Here is a 19,219-nt window from a genome sequence, read left to right as displayed (position 1 = left end):
TCTTATTCGAGTAATAATGCAGATTTTTAAGAAGGCAGTAAGTAGCAGTGTTAATTAAAAGAAACAAAACTGGGGCGCCTGGGTGGCTCAGTCAGTCAGGCAACCACCTCTTGATTTTGGCTTAGGTCCTAATCTCAGGGTCATGAGATCAAGTGCTTAGGGCTCCACGCTCAGCGGCGAGTCTGCTTAAGAGATTCTGTCCCTCGAGAACTCACACACACCTTCTCTCTCTCTAAAAATAAATAAATAAATCTTAAAAAAAAAAACAAAAAACACAGAAAAGAAACAAAACCATCCGTTAAGAAAAGTAGTAAGCAGCCATTCATTTATCCAACAAATATTTAAGGAACCCCACCCTCTGTCTCTCCACCCTATTCTATGCCCTGAGAGGCTGACCTATAATGACCTATGCATCAAAGGAATCCTCCTCCCTCCAGGTTCCTACTGGTTCCAAAAGAAGGCACAGGCAGGAGATCCCTCTGTGGGAAGAGTGAGGGATATCTGCCTAACATGGGTTGCCCTTGGTCCTCAGCTGAAGGTCACTGCTCCTCTCTGGCAGTCCTCTTCGAAGGGCTACCCCTCTAAGTTCCAATAACGGCTGCCAACCTAGCCCTTCAGACCCTGCTTTAGCAAAGGTAGGTGCCCATCTTTTGCTGGCCTCAGAATATGTCATTACCCCTTTCTGGTTTCCCTAATTTCTGCCAACACATTTGTAAATATTCTTATCTATTCAACATCCTTTAATTACCAAGTTTATGTTAAGTACATACCCTATGTTTCCTGCCAGAACCTTGATAAATATAATCACACACCCTTCCACCCAGTTCTAGGCCCTTAGAGACCTCCAGCTAATCCTAGGAAAATATATTTCTTAGAAATGTAACCCTTTTAAAAAATTAAAGTGTTTTTCAATAATAATGCCCCAACCACGTTATTTAAAAAATCACACTAATCGAGTAGAGACTGTATTTTAACGGGCCTCCCATTTCTATACACATGATATTCGCTGTATTTAACTTAAGGCAGTCATTGAATATTTTGTTTCTGTACTTCATGAAGTGCTTATGTGACAAATGACAGACGAGCTTGATAGTAGAAATGGGGTCTAGGCATGAACAAGGAGTCCAGTAGTAAAGCTAGAGACTGATAAAATTATTTAGGTAATTTAGACTAACAGCCCATTTTTAGCCGAATCATGTGTGTATTTTAAGCAGAAGCACTTCATCCCTAAAGAATTCTGCCTGGGCGTCATATTTCTCTTTATCATGTTAGTAAACAAAAGATATGGATTCAATTTAATCAACATTTATTAAGTACCTACTATGTACAAAGCATAAAATAGGCACAAATATGAACATTTGTGTGTGAACAGTTATTTTAAACTGTTACTAAATATATATATATAATTTTATGCTATGCTTTTTTCTTTCCTGATATCTTCTGACTTTTTCAATCTTTTCCCCTAACATGTAAATTATATTATAATGTAAATTTATTATACAGTAAAATCTAAATGAAATGCCACTTGCTAGGAGTTAAAATATAATAAGAAAAGGAAAAATCGAATTACTAAACTCTCACATCTCATTTTAAGCATCCTAAAAACGAGATTTTATAAACCGCTGAAGAGTGAATACATAAGAGTGAGTACATAACCAACACAGAATTTGATATGTCTGCCTCAATTTGCCTGTATATTCTTAACAACGGGGGTAAAAAAATTGCTCGAAAGCTTCATCATATGTTGAGGAAGTTGGATGAAAGCTACTCAAACCAGAAACTTTTAGTTTAGGAAAACTTGGACCAGACAGGAAACTCCCTGTATATTGAGAGATAATAATTACTCATATGCTTATTGGAACCCTAACTTTCTTCTTGTACTTTATGTCACGCTCATTGAACATGTATGTTTTAACCTAGGCAGATAATGCACAGGACTTCTAAAGTGTCAAGTATGCCCATCCACCTTCCATAGCAGAATATTAAATAAGTAAAGGAAATCCAAGTACAGGCTACTTTTGTGTTTGGGTAGAGATTCAGAACAATTTACACACAAACATCAACAGTAAAATGTGCTGGACCCACATGTTTTAAGATGATTTGCTTGATCCACCTGAGAGAACTTCCTAGCTCAAGCAGTCAATTGCTCTTAAAAAAAAAAAAAAAAAAAACCTAAAATGTCTAAAAAGGCATGTCTCTCCCCAACTTTTAAACACACCCCCACCCTGGAAACCTCCCTGGCTGTGACACGTGTCAACCACCAATGGTCCACAAACAACTCTGCTGTACAAATACAGAGGCCCTAACAGTCTTTCCATCGCTCACAGCCCTTTCTGCCATTTCCTTCTGTGCATCCCGTGCCTTCCAGAGTTTACCAGTTACGGTTACACACACTTACAGGAAGAGAAACAAAAAGGTTTGAACCAATCAGTGAAGAGGATCCTTGAGACAGTGATGAAAAAAAAAAAAAGTAGCTACAGTTGTACCCTGCTCTACTCAACCACACATTCCTAAAATGTCTGGTGTAAACCAAATACAACAAAACATCCTCATCCTTTCCAAATGACTGAAATGATTTCACAAACTATTTTTCTTAATATCTCGTTAATCTTTAATAGGCCACGGTTCCTGATGGCTTTAACTTTAAATACACTTTCCATCAAAGACGTAGTGATCCACAATAACCTTTGAAATATGTAAATGAACTGAGGATACATTTTTACCGGTGACTCTTTTAGTAAAGTGTGGAAAAATCATTCTCTCTTGTTTGTTTAATATACCCTAATTTCTCCTGTATTTGATTTCCCTGATGCATGGCACAAAGCCAGGCATGATATTTTCAGCTAGTGTACTTAATCAGTGTATGATAAAACAGCATGAGGGAAAAGCTATGTCCAAGTGGTATAATGGGCTTGTTGATGCCCCCTACTGTGCATTTTGTTTTCCCAAGGTGCCCCTCATAATTGACTAAAACAGAGTTCCTGAAGCCTGATCATATGATGAGTGCTGAAGGCCTCCAACTATGTTCAAATATCTCATGAAAAAACAAGAGATGCTAGAGACTAGCATGGTGTGCTTGGCATTAGGAAGAAGGTGGTTCCCATCAGAGTGGTTGGCTTCAACAAATAAAGGAGGTGTTAATCAGAGTCTCTCCGGGGCTTTTTCTGCGGCAACCAAACACATTACAGTAGGTGGTGATGGCAGGACAGAAAAAGGTTAGCAAGAATGAAGTAGTTGGGACTCTATTAGTGTGGGAAAGCTCCAGGCGTGTCAAGAAAGTGAGAGGGTTTTGGCTCCAGACCCAGGGCTGCAAAAACAAAGACCCTTAGGAACACGGTAAAGGAAGAATCCAGAAGCAGAACAAGGTCCTGAATGGGCCAAAAGCCATGGAGGATGAGCAGAGCCCAGCTATGGGCTTCCCAGCTAAGCTGCAAGGTTAGAAACATGAGAACAAAGCAGGATCACCTCTGGAGAAGCAACCAGGCTAGTGGAAGGGAGTGCAGAAGTCTCACCGGCCCTGCCTGCGGGGGTGACCTCAGACACAGTGACCACTACTGGCCTCTGATCAGATACTGGTGACACTGGCCCACTCACACCCCTCAACCTCTGTGATAAATCTCCTGGAATGACTGCTAGAACTGTGTGTGGCCCCTCTTTTCTCTTCCTCGTCTTCAGGCCACTGCACTGACCAGTCATGTGAGATCAGGCCTGGGCCTCCCCCCCGGCCCCCCCACTCTGTCCCTCAGAGCCAGCCCAGCTTCTGTCTTTCCACTTTGGGTAGCTTTCCTCACCAGCACAGTGAAAGGCTTGGACCGGATTATCTTAAAAGTTCCCCCCAGGTCTAACATTCTGCGATTCCTGGATGTTACCAATTCCCAGAATCATAAAATTTAGAGTTGAAAGGAACTTCGGAAGTTGTCTATTCAACCTCCTGCTCAACCTGAACTAGCCTACCCAGAGCTAATAAGCTCTGAAAGTTCTATGCAGTTGTTTCTGGCTGGCTGAATACAACAATAATCAAAGCTTGAAAACCTTAACTATAAAGCATGAAAAAAATATGTGTAAGATTTTTTAAACATCTAAGAAAAAGTTTGAAGGAGCCAACGCCCGTGGAGCGGCATGTTCTATTGCTTAGAAGTTCATACCTAAGCAACGCTTCCCAATCTCTGCACAATCTCCAGAGCATCTTGAAAAATCACAAACGGTCTCAGAAAATTCTCCAAACAAAACTAATTTTCAATTTCTCATCAGGCTTGTAAGTTTATAAGACAGGATGATGGGATGGCACATCAAATAAGGTCTCAGAAAGGAGAATAAAAAGTACTAAGGGGAAATACAGTGATACTTTGAAATGCATTCAAGAAAAATCAAAAAGAATGTCATCTGTTCTTAAACAGTGTGTTTTAGTTAGTCAGCTGCTTTTCAAAACTAATTTTGATCTCTAGTAATAAATATTCTCTCTCCCTCTTCAAAAACACTATTTTCTTAACAGGGTCTATGCCAACTATCATACTACAGATCTTGAAGAAATCACTGGTTGTATTTAAGAAACAAGCATTTAAAACAATAATATTTTCCATTGTGTCTTATTATTAATTACTTAAAAGTCATAAGTTTGCAAAACAAAACAAATAAAATAAAAGTCATAAGTTCACCAATAAATAAGAAGAGCTATATTTACAGTTTGGAAGACATCAAATTCTCCCAAAATTAACATACAGATTTCATTAAGCCCAGTCCAATAAAAATGCTGTTATTTCTTTTTTATGGAAATTAAGCTGATTCTAAAATTTATAAAGAAATACAAAAGATCTAGAATAATTAAGACCGCTTTGAAGAACATACACTTAATATACTGCAATAGTAATTATGACCCTATAGTACTGACACAAGGATCCACATGGAATCACACAGAAAGTCCAGAAAAAGAAACATATAAACATGGTCACCTGATTTACAATAAAGGCCACACTGAAATTCAAAGGGGAAAATGAAAATATCTTCTCAATAAATGGTGCTGGATCAACTAGATACTCATATGGTGGCGCATGGGTGGGGGGGCATGGACACGACTAAAAACGAATCTTGACCCTGTCCACACCAAACACAAAAAGACAGGTGTAAGACCAATGGTTACCTTTGGGAAGTACAAACTGGGGAGAGGGACGTGAGGGTGCTTTTCAGGTGCTAGAATGTTTTATAGTGACCTGGGGGGCCATCCCACGAATACAATAATCTCTATATTTAAAATTTGTGTACTATACGCATGTTCTACCTCAATAAAAATTTTAAATAAACACACAAGTAAACAAAATTATCCCACTGTGCTCCACGATGGCCCAAATCATGTCTTATTTACATATTTGCACCTTCCAGGGCCCGATACAATGCCTGCTCGGTGTTTGTTGAATTTAATTAAATTTGCCAGGTAGCTCCAACTATGTGATTTTGGTACAATATGTCTGAGTCATCAATAGCAGAACTATAGCTGCGCGCTTTTGGCAGACTCCTTTTAAATTCCCAGTGCATTCATATTTAAAATATCTGGCTTTTTTTTCCCCCCAAAAGAGGGAGATAACATTTGCATATTGAAAACCAGCCCCATTTTCAGGGTTTAACAAGATTCAAATCAAAAAGGCAAAGGAAGAAAAACAAAGAAAGGTGCTGCCATGTGGCGCCCTAGCAAGCAGATGTTCATTAGGGCCCAGACACACAGATTACTATCACAATGTACTTATCTGCACACGCTATCATCAGACCACACAGTCAAATCAAATTTTGAAGGCTCAAAGGATGTGCACTGAAGAACATCCTGTACTGCTGAAACATGAATTTGAATTTTGTGACAGAGACAGAGGGGTAGAAAAGAACACCAGAGATCACCCACTGTCATTTTAAATCCTATTTATATAGTAAGAGATAATCTATTCTTTAAGAAAGCAATCAAAATCAACATTTAAGATTTCTACTATTAAAATGAAAATCTGAGGAACTATGACCGAAGAAGAAACATACCTTTTTTTCCCAGTCTTTAGCAAATGAGACAACACAGAATATGCTTGTGATTATTTTTAGATAAAGAATTGTTTTGTGAAATATTCAAGAAATAGAAAAAGGTGGTTATATGTGATTTTAAATATTAGTTTGGGTGAAGAAAAATGTAAACGGCTTACCATTTCACTACCTCATATTTAAATTCTAATCTCATTAGGAGTACGCATTTGTCATCAAAATACTTTCTATTATGCTAATTATGTTCTCTTTTGTTCAAAGTATTACATCATGTCTGCACTTCTGTAACTACATTTATACATTGCCAAATAAAATTTTATTTTAAATTTCCATATAAAATTGGATAAGGAATCAGAAAGAAAATCTGATTCAAAGAGGCAATTGTAGTTAGCAAATTCTTAATCATAATCTGTAGCATTAAGAGGTAGTAAAGATTTTTTTTTTTTTTAGTCACATTAAGTCAGACACACTTGGTCCCTGATTTGGGCCGACTGCAGGGGGACTAGCTTGTCTGCAACAATCACCCCGCTAGATTGACCAGTAGCACAACACACACACCCGTGGCTGGTCAGAAGTAAGTCCAGAGTGACACCACTCTCCCAGTGCAGGAAGAAAAGCTGGGGGCAGGAACGGAGGAGAAGGGAAAAGAAGGAGGGAGGAGGGGAAAAGGAGTAAAGAGAGTGGAAACACACTCTGAGATTGCCCAAACCCATGCACTTTATTCTCACCCATTTTCATTTTGCAGGCCCTTGGGTCTTGTCTAGCTCTTCACCCCAGAGTCAAGCCACAATCCAGAAACAAAATACCAGGGGTCCATGGTCTGAATCATCCTCTTAAGCACTGACTGTTCTGTTTTGACTTCCTCTCAGGGTAGGATTCTTAACGTGTGCTCCACAGGCTGCCTCGGTAAAAATTGGAGGTGAAGGGGAATGTGCCACCATCAGATTCCCAAGGTCTGGAGTTCCCCTATGAGTTATGAGCCATTGTTGGACCAGGACTAGATGAAAATAAGGGAAGCGATGGAACTGGACAGTTTGTTCTTTGTTGTTTTGTTTCATTTTTGTTCCCAGCCTCAGAAGCTGTTTGCTTGATTTGATGCTCAAGGAGAGCAAGGAAAGCTGGAAGGCTGTAATAATCGAGCCAGTGATAAGCAAGGGATGAAAAGCACTACTAGAAAGCTTTGGACCGTATTTTTTAAAGTGAGATTTTTGGCTGGGGTGGGGGACCAGCACAGGACAATAGCTGAATAGGAAGCTAGTCTCCCAGGGACTGAGGAATAAGGAGGGGTCCCAGGGCCTCACTCACCACACGGGGAAGCTCCAGAGTCCACACCTCACAGGACTTCACCAGCCACACCTCCCATCTCTTCTGTAAACCCAGTACCAGTCCTAGAAGCTTAAAGCCCTACTGAAGGACTGCAAGGGAGCTCCCGTCTTCCCACTGCCCCTCAGGTGAGTTAGGAAAACTTACCCACTAACCTGAAGGGGGCAAAGATGGGTTCCTGGAACCTGGAATTCCAACTCTGAATACTCATGCTCTCCCCCTACCCAAACATTGCCCAGCACAGTGCTTTGGTTCTGTGATGAGATTAGTATGGAACAACTATCTGTGAATTATAAAGTGTGCTATTTTTACAGGCTCTTAAAGGTTTGCTGGGGACCCTATCATTAAGAATAACAATTTACATATGAAATATATTAGATGAGTTTCAAGTTCTAAATAACTGATAAGTGAACTTTTTAGAACAAACTTGAAAACAATTCACTTGTAAGTTAAGTTATTCCCAATCACTGAACAAATCACATAGAGCTCTAGAAAAACATCATCTGCCAGCTATAGAATTTTTGCTATAGAAAATTTTCTGGTAGCCATTTCTTTTAGGGCTGTTTAAATAAAAGTGTGCAAATAATCACGTGGAATGAAACCTAAGAAGAGGCTGAGATTAGGAAGGTTTTTTCTTAAGGCTTCATTCTTTAAAACAATGGAAATTAATCAAAGTCATGCTCTGTAGGAGGCAAAGAAGGTTTTGGGAACACATCAGTTAATGACCTGAAAATAAAAACTGGCAATTTTTTTTTATTAATGTCTGCATTGGTCAAAAGTCTGTTTAGTGATGAATCCAAATGCTGTTGAGAAGACAAAGGTAAAGTTGATGGTATTACAAATTTCTAATAAAATTTAATTTTGCTTACAACCAAATATTTTATCTGAGACCTTATTTTATAAGCTGTTATTGTTGGGGCATATGCATGGCTCAGTCGGTTAAATGACTGACTCTTGATTTCAACTCAAGATCCTGAGATCAAGCCCCACATCAGGATCGCTCAGCCAGGAGTCTGCGTCTCTCCAGAGTGCACATGTCATATGCTATATAGTCAAGGAAGGGCTTAGAAGTTCTCCAGTACAAATATACTACCAATTGCAACTCTCAAAATCACCATGTTTAAAAAGTGTTAAATAGGGAAAACAGCATAGTGCTATTTGAGGAGCTTAAGTATAATAAAAATATAAGTTTAACATCTAAAATTCATTTTTGGCAACTTTGATCTCCCCCCACCCACGAAGAAACTTAAGAGCAGTATTCCATGATGTATCCATCCAATTCTGCCCATTTTAATTAGTAAATTTTTCAGCTGATTAAAAAAAAACAAAACCCGGGACGCCTGGGTGGCTCAGTCGGTTAAGCGGCTGCCTTCGGCTCAGGTCATGATCCCAGGGTCCTGGGATCAAGTCCCACATCGGGCTCCTTGCTCGGCGGGGAGCCTGCTTCTCCCTCTGCCTGCCTCTCCCCCTGCTTGTGTTCTGTCTCTCTGACAAATAAATAAATAAAATCTTTAAAAATAAATAAATAAATAAATAAATAAAAATAAATAAAAATAAAAAAAAAAAAAACCCAAAACTGGTATCATCTAAAATGGGGCCAACACTTGCAGAGCTGGGAAAGTATGATGCATTTTTCCTACAAGATCGATAAAAATTATTTGTGATACCTATGAAATGATTTAGTTTTGTTGCACAAAACCTTTCCCTGAAATCACTCCTCATCTGGGATGAAGCCCAATAGCACCTGCTGCTCAATGGGCAGCCAGAAGGGTGGGTCCATGCTTCCCAATGAGGCAAACAGAGGACAATATGAATCCTGAAGGACTTAGTTTCATTTGCAGAGATAAGAAAGCTTTTTTTAGAATTAAAACTGAGAATGACCAAATAAAAAGAATAAATTGTTTTATCTATGAAAGATCATGAATAATAAAAAATCTGTTATCTTCTGAAGAAATAACAGCTCACATTGGATACATTATCAAACATGTAGATTGCAGGCACATGATGATATAATTAGCAGCATAACAAAACTCTAGACATTTTCTCCCTTTGCCGCGAGCAACCCTAATAAATAAGGAGAAATAAACATTTCAAATGGTTTAAAACAGTAAGAGTAACAATTCTGTATAACCATTATGTCATCATTTAAGCATTATATTCTCAGCCTGTCACAACTGAATAGGTTGGCTTAGTAGCACATTTATAAGCATAAAACTTGAAAAATAATAATGTAAAATAAAGTAACTGAATATGAAACTTTGAGGCGAAGGAGTTAAGGTAAAATACCAAAAAAAAGTGTTATTCTGTAAAATTCTAAGTACTCATAAGAGGATTAAAAAGGGCACAAAATACAAAACAGTGCTGATTATAAATTCAAGAAATTTTCACTCATTAATCTAACGCCCCAATTTCTTTCTAAAATTCCCAGGTTATTGTGGCCTTTATTTGCCCTTTACTTTTTCTCACAAAACACATGGCAGAGTTTTTAACCCCACAGATGGATATCTTAGTGCTTTCTCTGTCACTCAGACCCTTAGTATGCCCCCTTCCTGGGTGTACGATTTTGTAAATATTTTTCTTCACTTCTTTCTTGTATTGTGTCTATTTTGTCTTTCCTGGTAGCTGGTGAGATGCTGGAGAGCAAGGACCAGATATACACTCCCTAACCTTTTCCAATATCAAGTGCACAGAACGGTGCTCTGGGATCAGTCCGGAAATACAACCTATTAGTTAGTATTTCAGTCCTTCGTGAACCTTCATGAACCTCAGCAATTTTTCAACAAGCTTAAAAACTTAACCTAATTCCAGAATATAGATGTTACAGCCAACATTGGAAATCATCTGCCAGACATTGTGTTTATAGTACCAGAGTTATAAGCAAGTTAACTGTTCATATTAACATCTAATCTCACTTTTAGGATTTAGGTTTTCCTATTTGTCATCTAGAAACTGTTCTCCATCCTCTAAAATGACAAATGCATCCATTTAAGAATTAGCTAAAAGACAGCGTATGGAGAGGGAAGTGTTCAGTTCTGCATGTTTTCTTTCCCAGGAGGTCTAGGTGTTGATTTTTGCCCCCCTCCTTTTTGTCTCTCTCTCACCATCTTTGACACACTTCTTTTCCAGTGCTTATTTGAAAAACTAAAATATTCATGTAATTATGTTAAGGGGACAAAATACATTAAGAAAAAGTAAGGAATTCAGCTATGGGAGATACATATTCAGTTTATTTTTGGCTTAGCCATCACCATCCCCTTTACACTTCCCCTTCATATTAAGAAATGTTTAGGGGCGCCTGTGTGGCTCAGTCAGTTAAGCCTCCGTCTCTTGGTTTCAGCTCAGGTCATGATCTCAGGATCCTGGGATGGAGCCCCTCATCGGGCTCCCGGCTCCAGCTCCGTGCTCAGCACTCAGCAGAGAGTCTGCTTCTCTGCCTCTCTCCCTCTCCCTCTGCTCAAGCGCTCATGCCCTCCCTCCCCACTCCAAGCGCTCGCTCGTGCTCTCCCTCTCTAAAATAAATAAATAAATAAATATTTTAAAAGAAAGAAAGAAATGCTTAGTTTCTATTATCAAATTTGTGTGTATGCTCAAATTTGTGTGTATGCTTCACACACCTAATTCTAAGGAGACATTTTGCTGTGTATCATCATCTGGCCAAGCTCCCACTGTTAAACGTCTGTATCATCCAAGTGCTGCCTCTCATGAGGCACTAACAACTTCCATCAGGTTTTACTGTTTATCCATTAAAATAACAGAACAGAGAAACCAGAACATTTAAAATAATTCCACATAAAATCTCCAAGTCCAATGTTCAATTTTGAATATATAGTTTGATTTTACACCAAATATTATGACACTGCATTTACATCACTCACATATCATTACTACATTTTCTTTAATAAAGCTATGTTACATTGAATATAGTACTTCCACTTACGACTGCTTATTCCTCTAATCCCAATGAATGGGATAACAAGCTAATCCCAAGAATGTCATGTTTAGGGTCATGCAACAGTCAGTAATTGAGAGAGAACTAATTTTGGACACCTCAATGCTAGTTTACATTTTAGTTGTTATCCATTAAATGAATAAATGTTTTTATCAAGTCTGAAATACATCTTTTAAAAAAGGCAATATGCTTGAAAATTGAGCAGGAAAAAGTCTGAACTGTGCAGGTGGGCACCACTGACAAGAAGCAAAGACCAGGCTAATCACCAGTTCATCACATGTAACACTTCCCCCCTCAGTCTAATACTAGGAGATTTTTTTTCTGGCACTATATGCTTTAATGAAGAGTGCACAAAAAGGTACTTTGATTCTATAAGTTAAGCCCTGACCAATTAATATGTGATTCCTCTTAGGGATCTTACTCAATTCATAAAACAGCTTAACGTTGTCATGATAGGGACAAAATAAATCAAAACACAAATCAAACTATAATAAGATTTCCATAGAAAATTAGACTGGATTATCACGTTTGTTGACTTTGGTCTACAACTTTTTTCCTGGTCTAAAAAGATTTTGCATATACTTATTCCGCATAATAATAGTCACTAACAAGCATTGATTTAGCACCTACTGTTCTGTGGATCAGGCAAGAAACTAAGGAGGTGTTGATATCCCTTGCAGAGAAACATACAGTGGGATTGGAGACCATGCTTGGGGAGAATAAACGTTAGTGAACTGAGCATCCAATAAAAAACAAACTAGACAAAAAATTCCTCATCCTTGAAAAGAATGAACAATATTTAAGTGTCAATATGATTTTACTAAGCACTTATCCTTCCATTCTATATATCCCTCATGTGATTTTTCCTGGTTAAGCAGACATGGGGGAAAATATTTTATTTTCTGAAAACCCTCTATTTAATAAAAAGAAAAGGAAGAAAGACCCCTTTGTCTTTAACTAAGACCCATAACTTAAAATTTCAGTACTCATTAAATAAGCTGGGGTAATTTTAAAGTTCCAATAAACCATTAAGCAAAATACAAAGTCTGAGCAATATATCAGTAAAGCTTAACATTTTTTTTCTTGAAACTGTATTACATGGAAATTGCCCATATTTGAACTTAAATTTAAAACCAAGATTGCCAACCACATGAGGTATATCTAGTTATACTAATACTAAATGATTGAAAACTCTCCTATTTCTCTTCACTTATCTTTTCCTGTTTCTTTCTAGTAGCTCAAGATTTGGCTCCCAACATATAAAAATAAAATAGACACTATGGGAAATCCAAAAGAAAGCTACTTGAAGGGAAGAATGCTACAATATTGCATTATAATGCATCTTCATTTTAACCGTCCCATGACCTTGAGTCTTCCAACACCACTTCTAGATAGCCACACTCTCCCACTCACCTAAGGAACTAAGGTGTATTCAGGGTGTAAAATATTGTATGGCTGTATTGATACATTTAAGCAAACTTTATTCCCTGTATAAATGTGGTTACTTTTTAGGACACAGAGCTCCCTAAGTCTTAATATCATCCCTCTGTATGGCCCAACCACCTTAATATACTCAGTAGCTCTATGTATCAAATCATAACCCCTAATTCCTACAGAAACAGACTGATACATTATTCCTATGGCTACTAAGTAAAAGTTAAGGAATTCCACAAAATGTTAATGCACACGAAAATTCAATTCAGAAAAACTACTTTGCTCTAGTAGCCTTTATTAATACAATCCCAAATTATATCACTCAATATTTTTCACATTTTGAAACTTAGGTTCAAATATGTTCTTTAGCATACACTTATACAAGAATAGCTTTAAAAGAAACTTTTGTTTCAGAACATTTCATATACAATACTGTTTATGCATAAAAATTTTAAGAGCAAGCTTTGAATATGGTATATTTTATAGAAATATCTTTTGATAACTATGAATAAAGATCACAAATGTGTCAAATTGCATTTAGTTGGTACAAAATATTAGCTAAGCATGTAAAGAACATTTTGTACTTTCCTTTCTTCAAAAGAAATAGAATAAGTATTTCAATTCCCATCTGTATTTGCATACATGCATTGGCAGTAATGTATGTTGTAGTATCTTTGAAATAAACAGACCTTGAGGGGTGCCTTTATACTAAGTGAAATGAAGACAGCCAATGTTTGAAAATATGCACATACAAATCTTTAGGTTAAAATACGTTAAATTATCAGGTTTTTTTGGTCTGTGTAGCTGAAAAGTGGATACCAAATTTAATTTTTCATAATATAGCATAGGTCATATATAATTCAGAAAATCCTTTAGAACAATATGTGCTTATGTTTACGAAGCTACATCAAACTACCTCTTAGAATGAACGTGTCAGGTGATAAAGAGAGCCTGCTGTGATAAGACCACCCTGACAGAGGAACACAAAAACACCCAACAAGCATGTAAAATCGGGTTACTTGCAATCTGTGTCACTCCACACTAAGATATTATGAAAATTTCACAATCTCCTTTATTTCCCCTCATGTCCTGCCCTTCCACAGCATCCTCAGATTTACTCTATGTTTAATGCAGCTGTACTATTTTTCTAATGATTTTCTCTTTCTGTCAACGTACAAAACATACTGAGATGGTCACACACTGTAACAGAGCTCCATAGATTTTTGTTGTTGTTGTTGTTAATAAGTGTAGAAGTAACTAACATGTTTTTATGGGGTTAAAGTACTAAATAAAATTTCCAAAACAGACTCTGATTGGATGAGTAACTCAAGAAGAATTATTTGACATAAGTTAGTTTTGTTAAGTCTGGTAACAAAATTCATTTCAAGTGCCATTTTAATTGGTATGTATTCCTTCCAATGAAAAGAAATCCAATCCATGTATTCTTTCTTGATTCAAAACCATCACATCCATCTTTCGATTGCAGGTTTAAGTCAGATATCACTTTGTAAACAACCATGCCATTCCTCAGTTTTTGATATAGCTTCCAAACAGAAGTTTCAAAACAACTCTGACTAGCAAACACATCACTGTACTTTAAACAGACTGATGTTTTCTAGCCCATGTTTCAGGAAGGTTAAAAGGCACACGCACCAAGGCAAGGATCATCACTGTAGACAACAGATTCTAAGTGAGACTATTAACCCTTTAGGTAGATTAGGCAACACTTGTTTTTAAACTAACTACAAATCAAACGAAGTCCCTCTCTCTCTCTTTTTTTTAAATTGACTCATACTACCATGTTAGCAACAAACATGTCAGGGAGAAAAAACAGAGCTAGGTGTTTCAAACTGTGCTTACCTAAAATCTGCACATAGTCACTTTACATTTTAGGAGATGTCCCTTTCTGAGATAATGAAGATTCTTTACAATAGGGAATTTAGGTTTAATTGTCGAACTTGAATACCATGTTATATAGGTCAAGCCAGTAATGTGCATCTTTCTCCTGAAAGAATGAAATTCAAGAGTAATAGGATTCCCGATTTCATAGTAGAAACAGCAAGATATGTTTTGAGAATGTCATTTACTGTAACACAAATCAATATTAAATGCTTTATGCAGGAAGCACACTTTCAGAAAATGAGCCCTAAAGCTTTCTGGGCTCCGACCCTAATTACTAGAGCAGGCTCTTGCCGTTCGTCTCTCTCTTCAATTATTTACGGGGCAAAAAGAGCCAAATGGTATTGCATTAGCTATATTAAATGCTATGTACTTGGTTTCTAACTTACTAATGGTACATAAAAATTACTAAGGTGAATGTGCCTGTAGAAACATGGCCCTTTTTCTTCGGCACCTGAGTGTTTGTATTTATTATTCATACAGTTAAGTGTTGAATAGGCTTCCTTTAGGCACCCAATGCTGCATAATTTAAACAAGTGCATTAAACATATATGATATCGAAAAGGTAATGCATTGATTATACCTCAAAATTTCTTTGAACAACCTGTATTTACAATGTAGCTCACAAAAAAATGAGCGCCTACTTGGGTCCCTGAAAACAAATATGTGGGGACCACACAGAAATGAATACTGGGTATCCTCGCTTCTACCATCTTGCTGCTTTCTGGCCACCCAAAGTAAGATGCGAATTGGGGGGAGTAAAAAGGAGGCCCTTGATTGCTAGAAAATTTCTGGTCTCAGTGCTGACAAGTGTCCTTTTTTATGTGAGCAAATACAGAGCTATGTTGTAGGTACATAACATGGACCACACACACTGTAAGAAAGGAAAGCTTATCAAGTTCGAATCAGAGATTCTTTGCACCAGGCCAGGAACGTCCTCTGCCAGCAAGGAGGACATGATTACAACCTACCAAAGGAAATTCAAGCACTACATCCATACTTGATTCTTTTGTGATCTAGAAGGGCACCCGGAGTAGTGATAGAAGACGCTAATCGCTGAAGAAGGCTGGTGCATCCAACTTCAACCCTCCCAGATTATGAGAGAAGCTTCCAAAGCAGTGAGACGCTCACTCTTCATGGGCCCAATACATACATACATACATACATACATACGTACATGAATGTATTTTTTTAATGCGTTCGGAATGCCTCAAATCTTACTGTAAAAAGGTAGGCCCACTAACAAGATACCCAGGGTCCCCAGAAAGTCAGTTTCAATTTGTATGGCTATATGTCACCAGCTGTGTTACCTAAGAGTACTCCAAGGCCACTTTTGAGAAAGCACCATTGGAAATGGATCTGTGGTCCACATACACGGTAGTATTCTTCTAAACTAAAGTCACTTCTTTCTCTGCACTAACTCTGCCCATTGTCCCTCCTTTGCAAAAGCTACAGGGAAGATTAAAAAGGACATCAATGAACGGTGAGTGAACTTTGGCCACTTTTCTACCCAAAACACCAGCGTAAAAGTAGGAATCAGTAACCAGGTGAAGTGCCACACCGCACAAAGATCAAGGCGAGGGGCGGGCGCGCAAGGCCCGGAGGCGGGGAAGAAAATGCCCCGTCCTTCCCCCCACCCCCCCTCACGCCCCAGTCATCGCGCGCGCGGGAGGTTGAGGGGCGTCCCTGGGGGGGCGGGAGGCTGCGCACCACTCCGAGGGAAGGCAAGAGTTACGGCTCGCAGGGCGAGGCCCAGAAGAAGCGGTCGAAAAGCCGCGCCGCCAGCGGGGCCCGCCGCGGGGCCCCAAGCGTCCGCAGCCGAACCGCCAAGGTTCGGCGAGGGGCGCCGCTCGGCCCCGCGACCCTCCCGGCCTCCCGGGCCAGGAAGGGGCCGGCGGCTCTTTCCTGTCTAGTCTCTCCCCCCACGGCTTTCTGTAACCCGATCCCCGCACTCCGCTCCCCGGGCAGCCGCCGCCCCGCGCGCCGCCCCGCGCGCCGCCCCGCGCCACCCAGGCCAGCGCTATAGTTAGCAACCCTCCATCAACTCCGCCGGGGGTGGCGGGGGCTCGTCGCGCGCGCCCCTGCCCGGGCCCGGCCCGCGCGCGCCCCCGGCGTCCCCCGCCCCCCCGGCTCCCCTTTACCTTCGCTTGAAGATACTGGGGGTAGTAGTAGGTGGCGTACTGAGGGTACATCTGCTGTTTCCACACTTTGCCCATGAAGCTGGAAGGGAGCCTGCCGTGAGCCTGCCGTGCAGGGTCGCGGGCACTTTGGGGTTTCCAAGTCTCGATCTCTCCTGCCTCTCCCTTTCCGGCGGCGGCGGCGGCGGCGGCGGTGGCTGCCGCTGCTCCACCTCCCAGCCCGGACCAGACGTCGTCGTCGTCGTCCTCCTCCTCCTCCTCTTTCTTCTCCTCCTCCTCCCAGGCAGAGAGAAAGACACTGCAGAGCGGAGAGGGCACCCCGGACAGGGCGCTCCCACGGAGTTGCCTCCCGGAGCCCGACTGCTCCGAGGCTGCCAAGGGCTGGCGCGCGGGCCGCGCTCCGCTCCGGCGAGCAGGCAGAGCGGGGCTCGGAGGTGATCAGTACAAGTGGAAAGTGCTGCGGCGGCGGCGACGGCTACGCTCGGTGCCAGGCGGCATCTGGGGTGGGTGCGCCCGATTGGGAGAGGGGAGAGGGGAGAGGGGCTGGCGCGCCGAGGCGGTGGGGGGAAGGGCGCGCGGGGCGGGGCTTGGGCGCCGCGGAGCCCGGGACCCGCTGGAGGTGAGGGCTGAGTTTTAACCACTCCTCACCTCCGGGGCTCGCGGTTGGACGGGCGGAAACCCTGGGAGCCCGGATCGCTTTGTGTCGGGGGTGGGGGTGGCTTGGGGGACCCAGCTTAAAAACTGCTAAGTGGACACCTCGCTTTCTTTCCTGAGTTTTTATCTTCGTAAGGGGGAGGGGAAGTAAGGGGAAAGCAGAGGAAAACTGATCAATTTCTCACTTCCCCCGCCCAACGATTTTTTTTTTTTTTAACAAGAGATCGAAAATGATTTAGTGTCCAACCACAAAGCTGGAGTCGGGACACTTGGGTTCTGTTCCCCCCACCCCCCAGGCCACAACACTAATTTTCTAGGTGACCTTGGGAGGGTTAGTGTCCTTCGGTTTGGGTTTCCCAGATGTGAGAGGTGAAATCATGCCCCCTGCACAAGGGGAGGCTAGCTCTCTGAAACACACACACACCTCCCAACAAACAGACGGACCCTTCTAAGGGGAGATGCCGCAGAGAGGCAGAATGTTATTATCAGAGGACACAATATAGACATCAGCTTTTCTCTGCCTCTTTCTAATGCTGCCAGACAGTCTGTCAACTCCCACTCAGGAGCAAGGAAACTCCCTGAGTTTGGAATATTTTAAGGCCATTTTGAAAGTCACACTGGCATATTGTTGCAGTGTGCTTCAGTGACATATAAAATCAATCTCTCTTTCTGCCTTTCTCCATCTCCTAATTGTCACAGTTCTAGACAGCCCCAGACAGCCGTGGTCCAGTTCACTACGTAACTGGATATAATTTAATGGACTTAATTGGTTCCTGAAGCTGCCTGTAGAAGACTTTTATATTCTAGCTCCAAAAGAGATAATACCAAAATGTATAATAGGATAAGTAAGAAATCACCTCCAAATTGGAGTTCTTGCACATCTAATAAAATGTAATAAAAATTCATTTGTTATTAAATAGACCTTGATTACTTTGTTTTGTCATTTTGGTTTTCTGAGAGTCTATTTTCCTAACAGCACAAAAGGTAAATCAGACTGAAATGGAATGCGTGATTTTCTTAAACAGTTATATTTTTATACGGTTACATTTCAAAGCAGGTTAATAAGATACTTTAAGACAAAGAAACAGTGACATGAAACCCTTATAATCTTATATGATTTAGACAAATTTTAAGGTTATACATTTTGACAAAACAAAATAAATATAAGTTCATATGAAAACATTTTGGATATGCCAGGAGACAAATCGTGTTCTCTTAAAAAAAAATTAACAGTTAGCCTATGTAAAATCCTATACAGAAACTAGTATTTACTGAGCTTCTGCTATCTGGTGGGCATTGTTGAGGTTAATGTAAATCTGAAGGTCAGAATGGTTCACTGTCTAGTGAGGGGAGCTTTAAAGTTCCTTACATTGTTTCAATGTAGGACCCTTTAATGTTTTTGAGCAGAGAACTGACATGAACTAACCTGTGTTTTAGGAACTTGTGTTTGAAAGGCTTGAGGTGATAAGGGAAATTACCAAACTTAGACTGTTCTACTTTTTTCTGGATGATGACAATTCAGCCTGTGTTAAAGAACCCAGAAGCACACACACAATTATGTAGACACTTGATTTATGACTGAATTGGTATTGCAAGGCAGTGGAGAAAGAATGAGCTTTTCAATAAATGATTCTAGGTCAATTGGCTATCCATATGGAAAAAATGAAATTGGAGCCCTGCCTCACAAAAGGGAAACAAAAAAGTTCAAGTGAATTAAAGACCTAAATTAAAAAACAAAATGATAAAAGTGTTAGAAGATAATGTAGGGTAATATCTTTATACCCTTGAGGTAGGGAGAGATTCCTTTAAT

At 40.1% G+C, this 19,219-nt stretch overlaps 1 protein-coding gene across 3 annotated transcripts in view; it reads right to left on the bottom strand.

The window, feature by feature from the left end:
- RBMS1 (RNA binding motif single stranded interacting protein 1) overlaps positions 1-17,283 on the bottom strand; it is a 206,357-nt gene extending 189,074 nt beyond the window's left edge. For all 3 annotated transcript variants that reach the window (XM_032409641.1, XM_032409649.1, XM_032409615.1), the window contains exon 1: positions 16,759-17,283. In XM_032409641.1, the coding sequence (XP_032265532.1) occupies positions 16,759-16,833 (75 nt within the window). In that variant the 5' untranslated portion in view covers positions 16,834-17,283. The remainder of the gene's footprint in view (positions 1-16,758) is intronic.
- Between the last annotated feature and the right edge of the window lie 1,936 nt (positions 17,284-19,219).

Source organism: Phoca vitulina, unplaced genomic scaffold (assembly GCF_004348235.1).
Source record: "Phoca vitulina isolate PV1807 unplaced genomic scaffold, GSC_HSeal_1.0 scaffold1, whole genome shotgun sequence".
Classification (NCBI taxonomy): Eukaryota; Metazoa; Chordata; class Mammalia; order Carnivora; family Phocidae; genus Phoca; species Phoca vitulina.
This window is presented reverse-complemented; position numbering and strand designations above follow the sequence as displayed.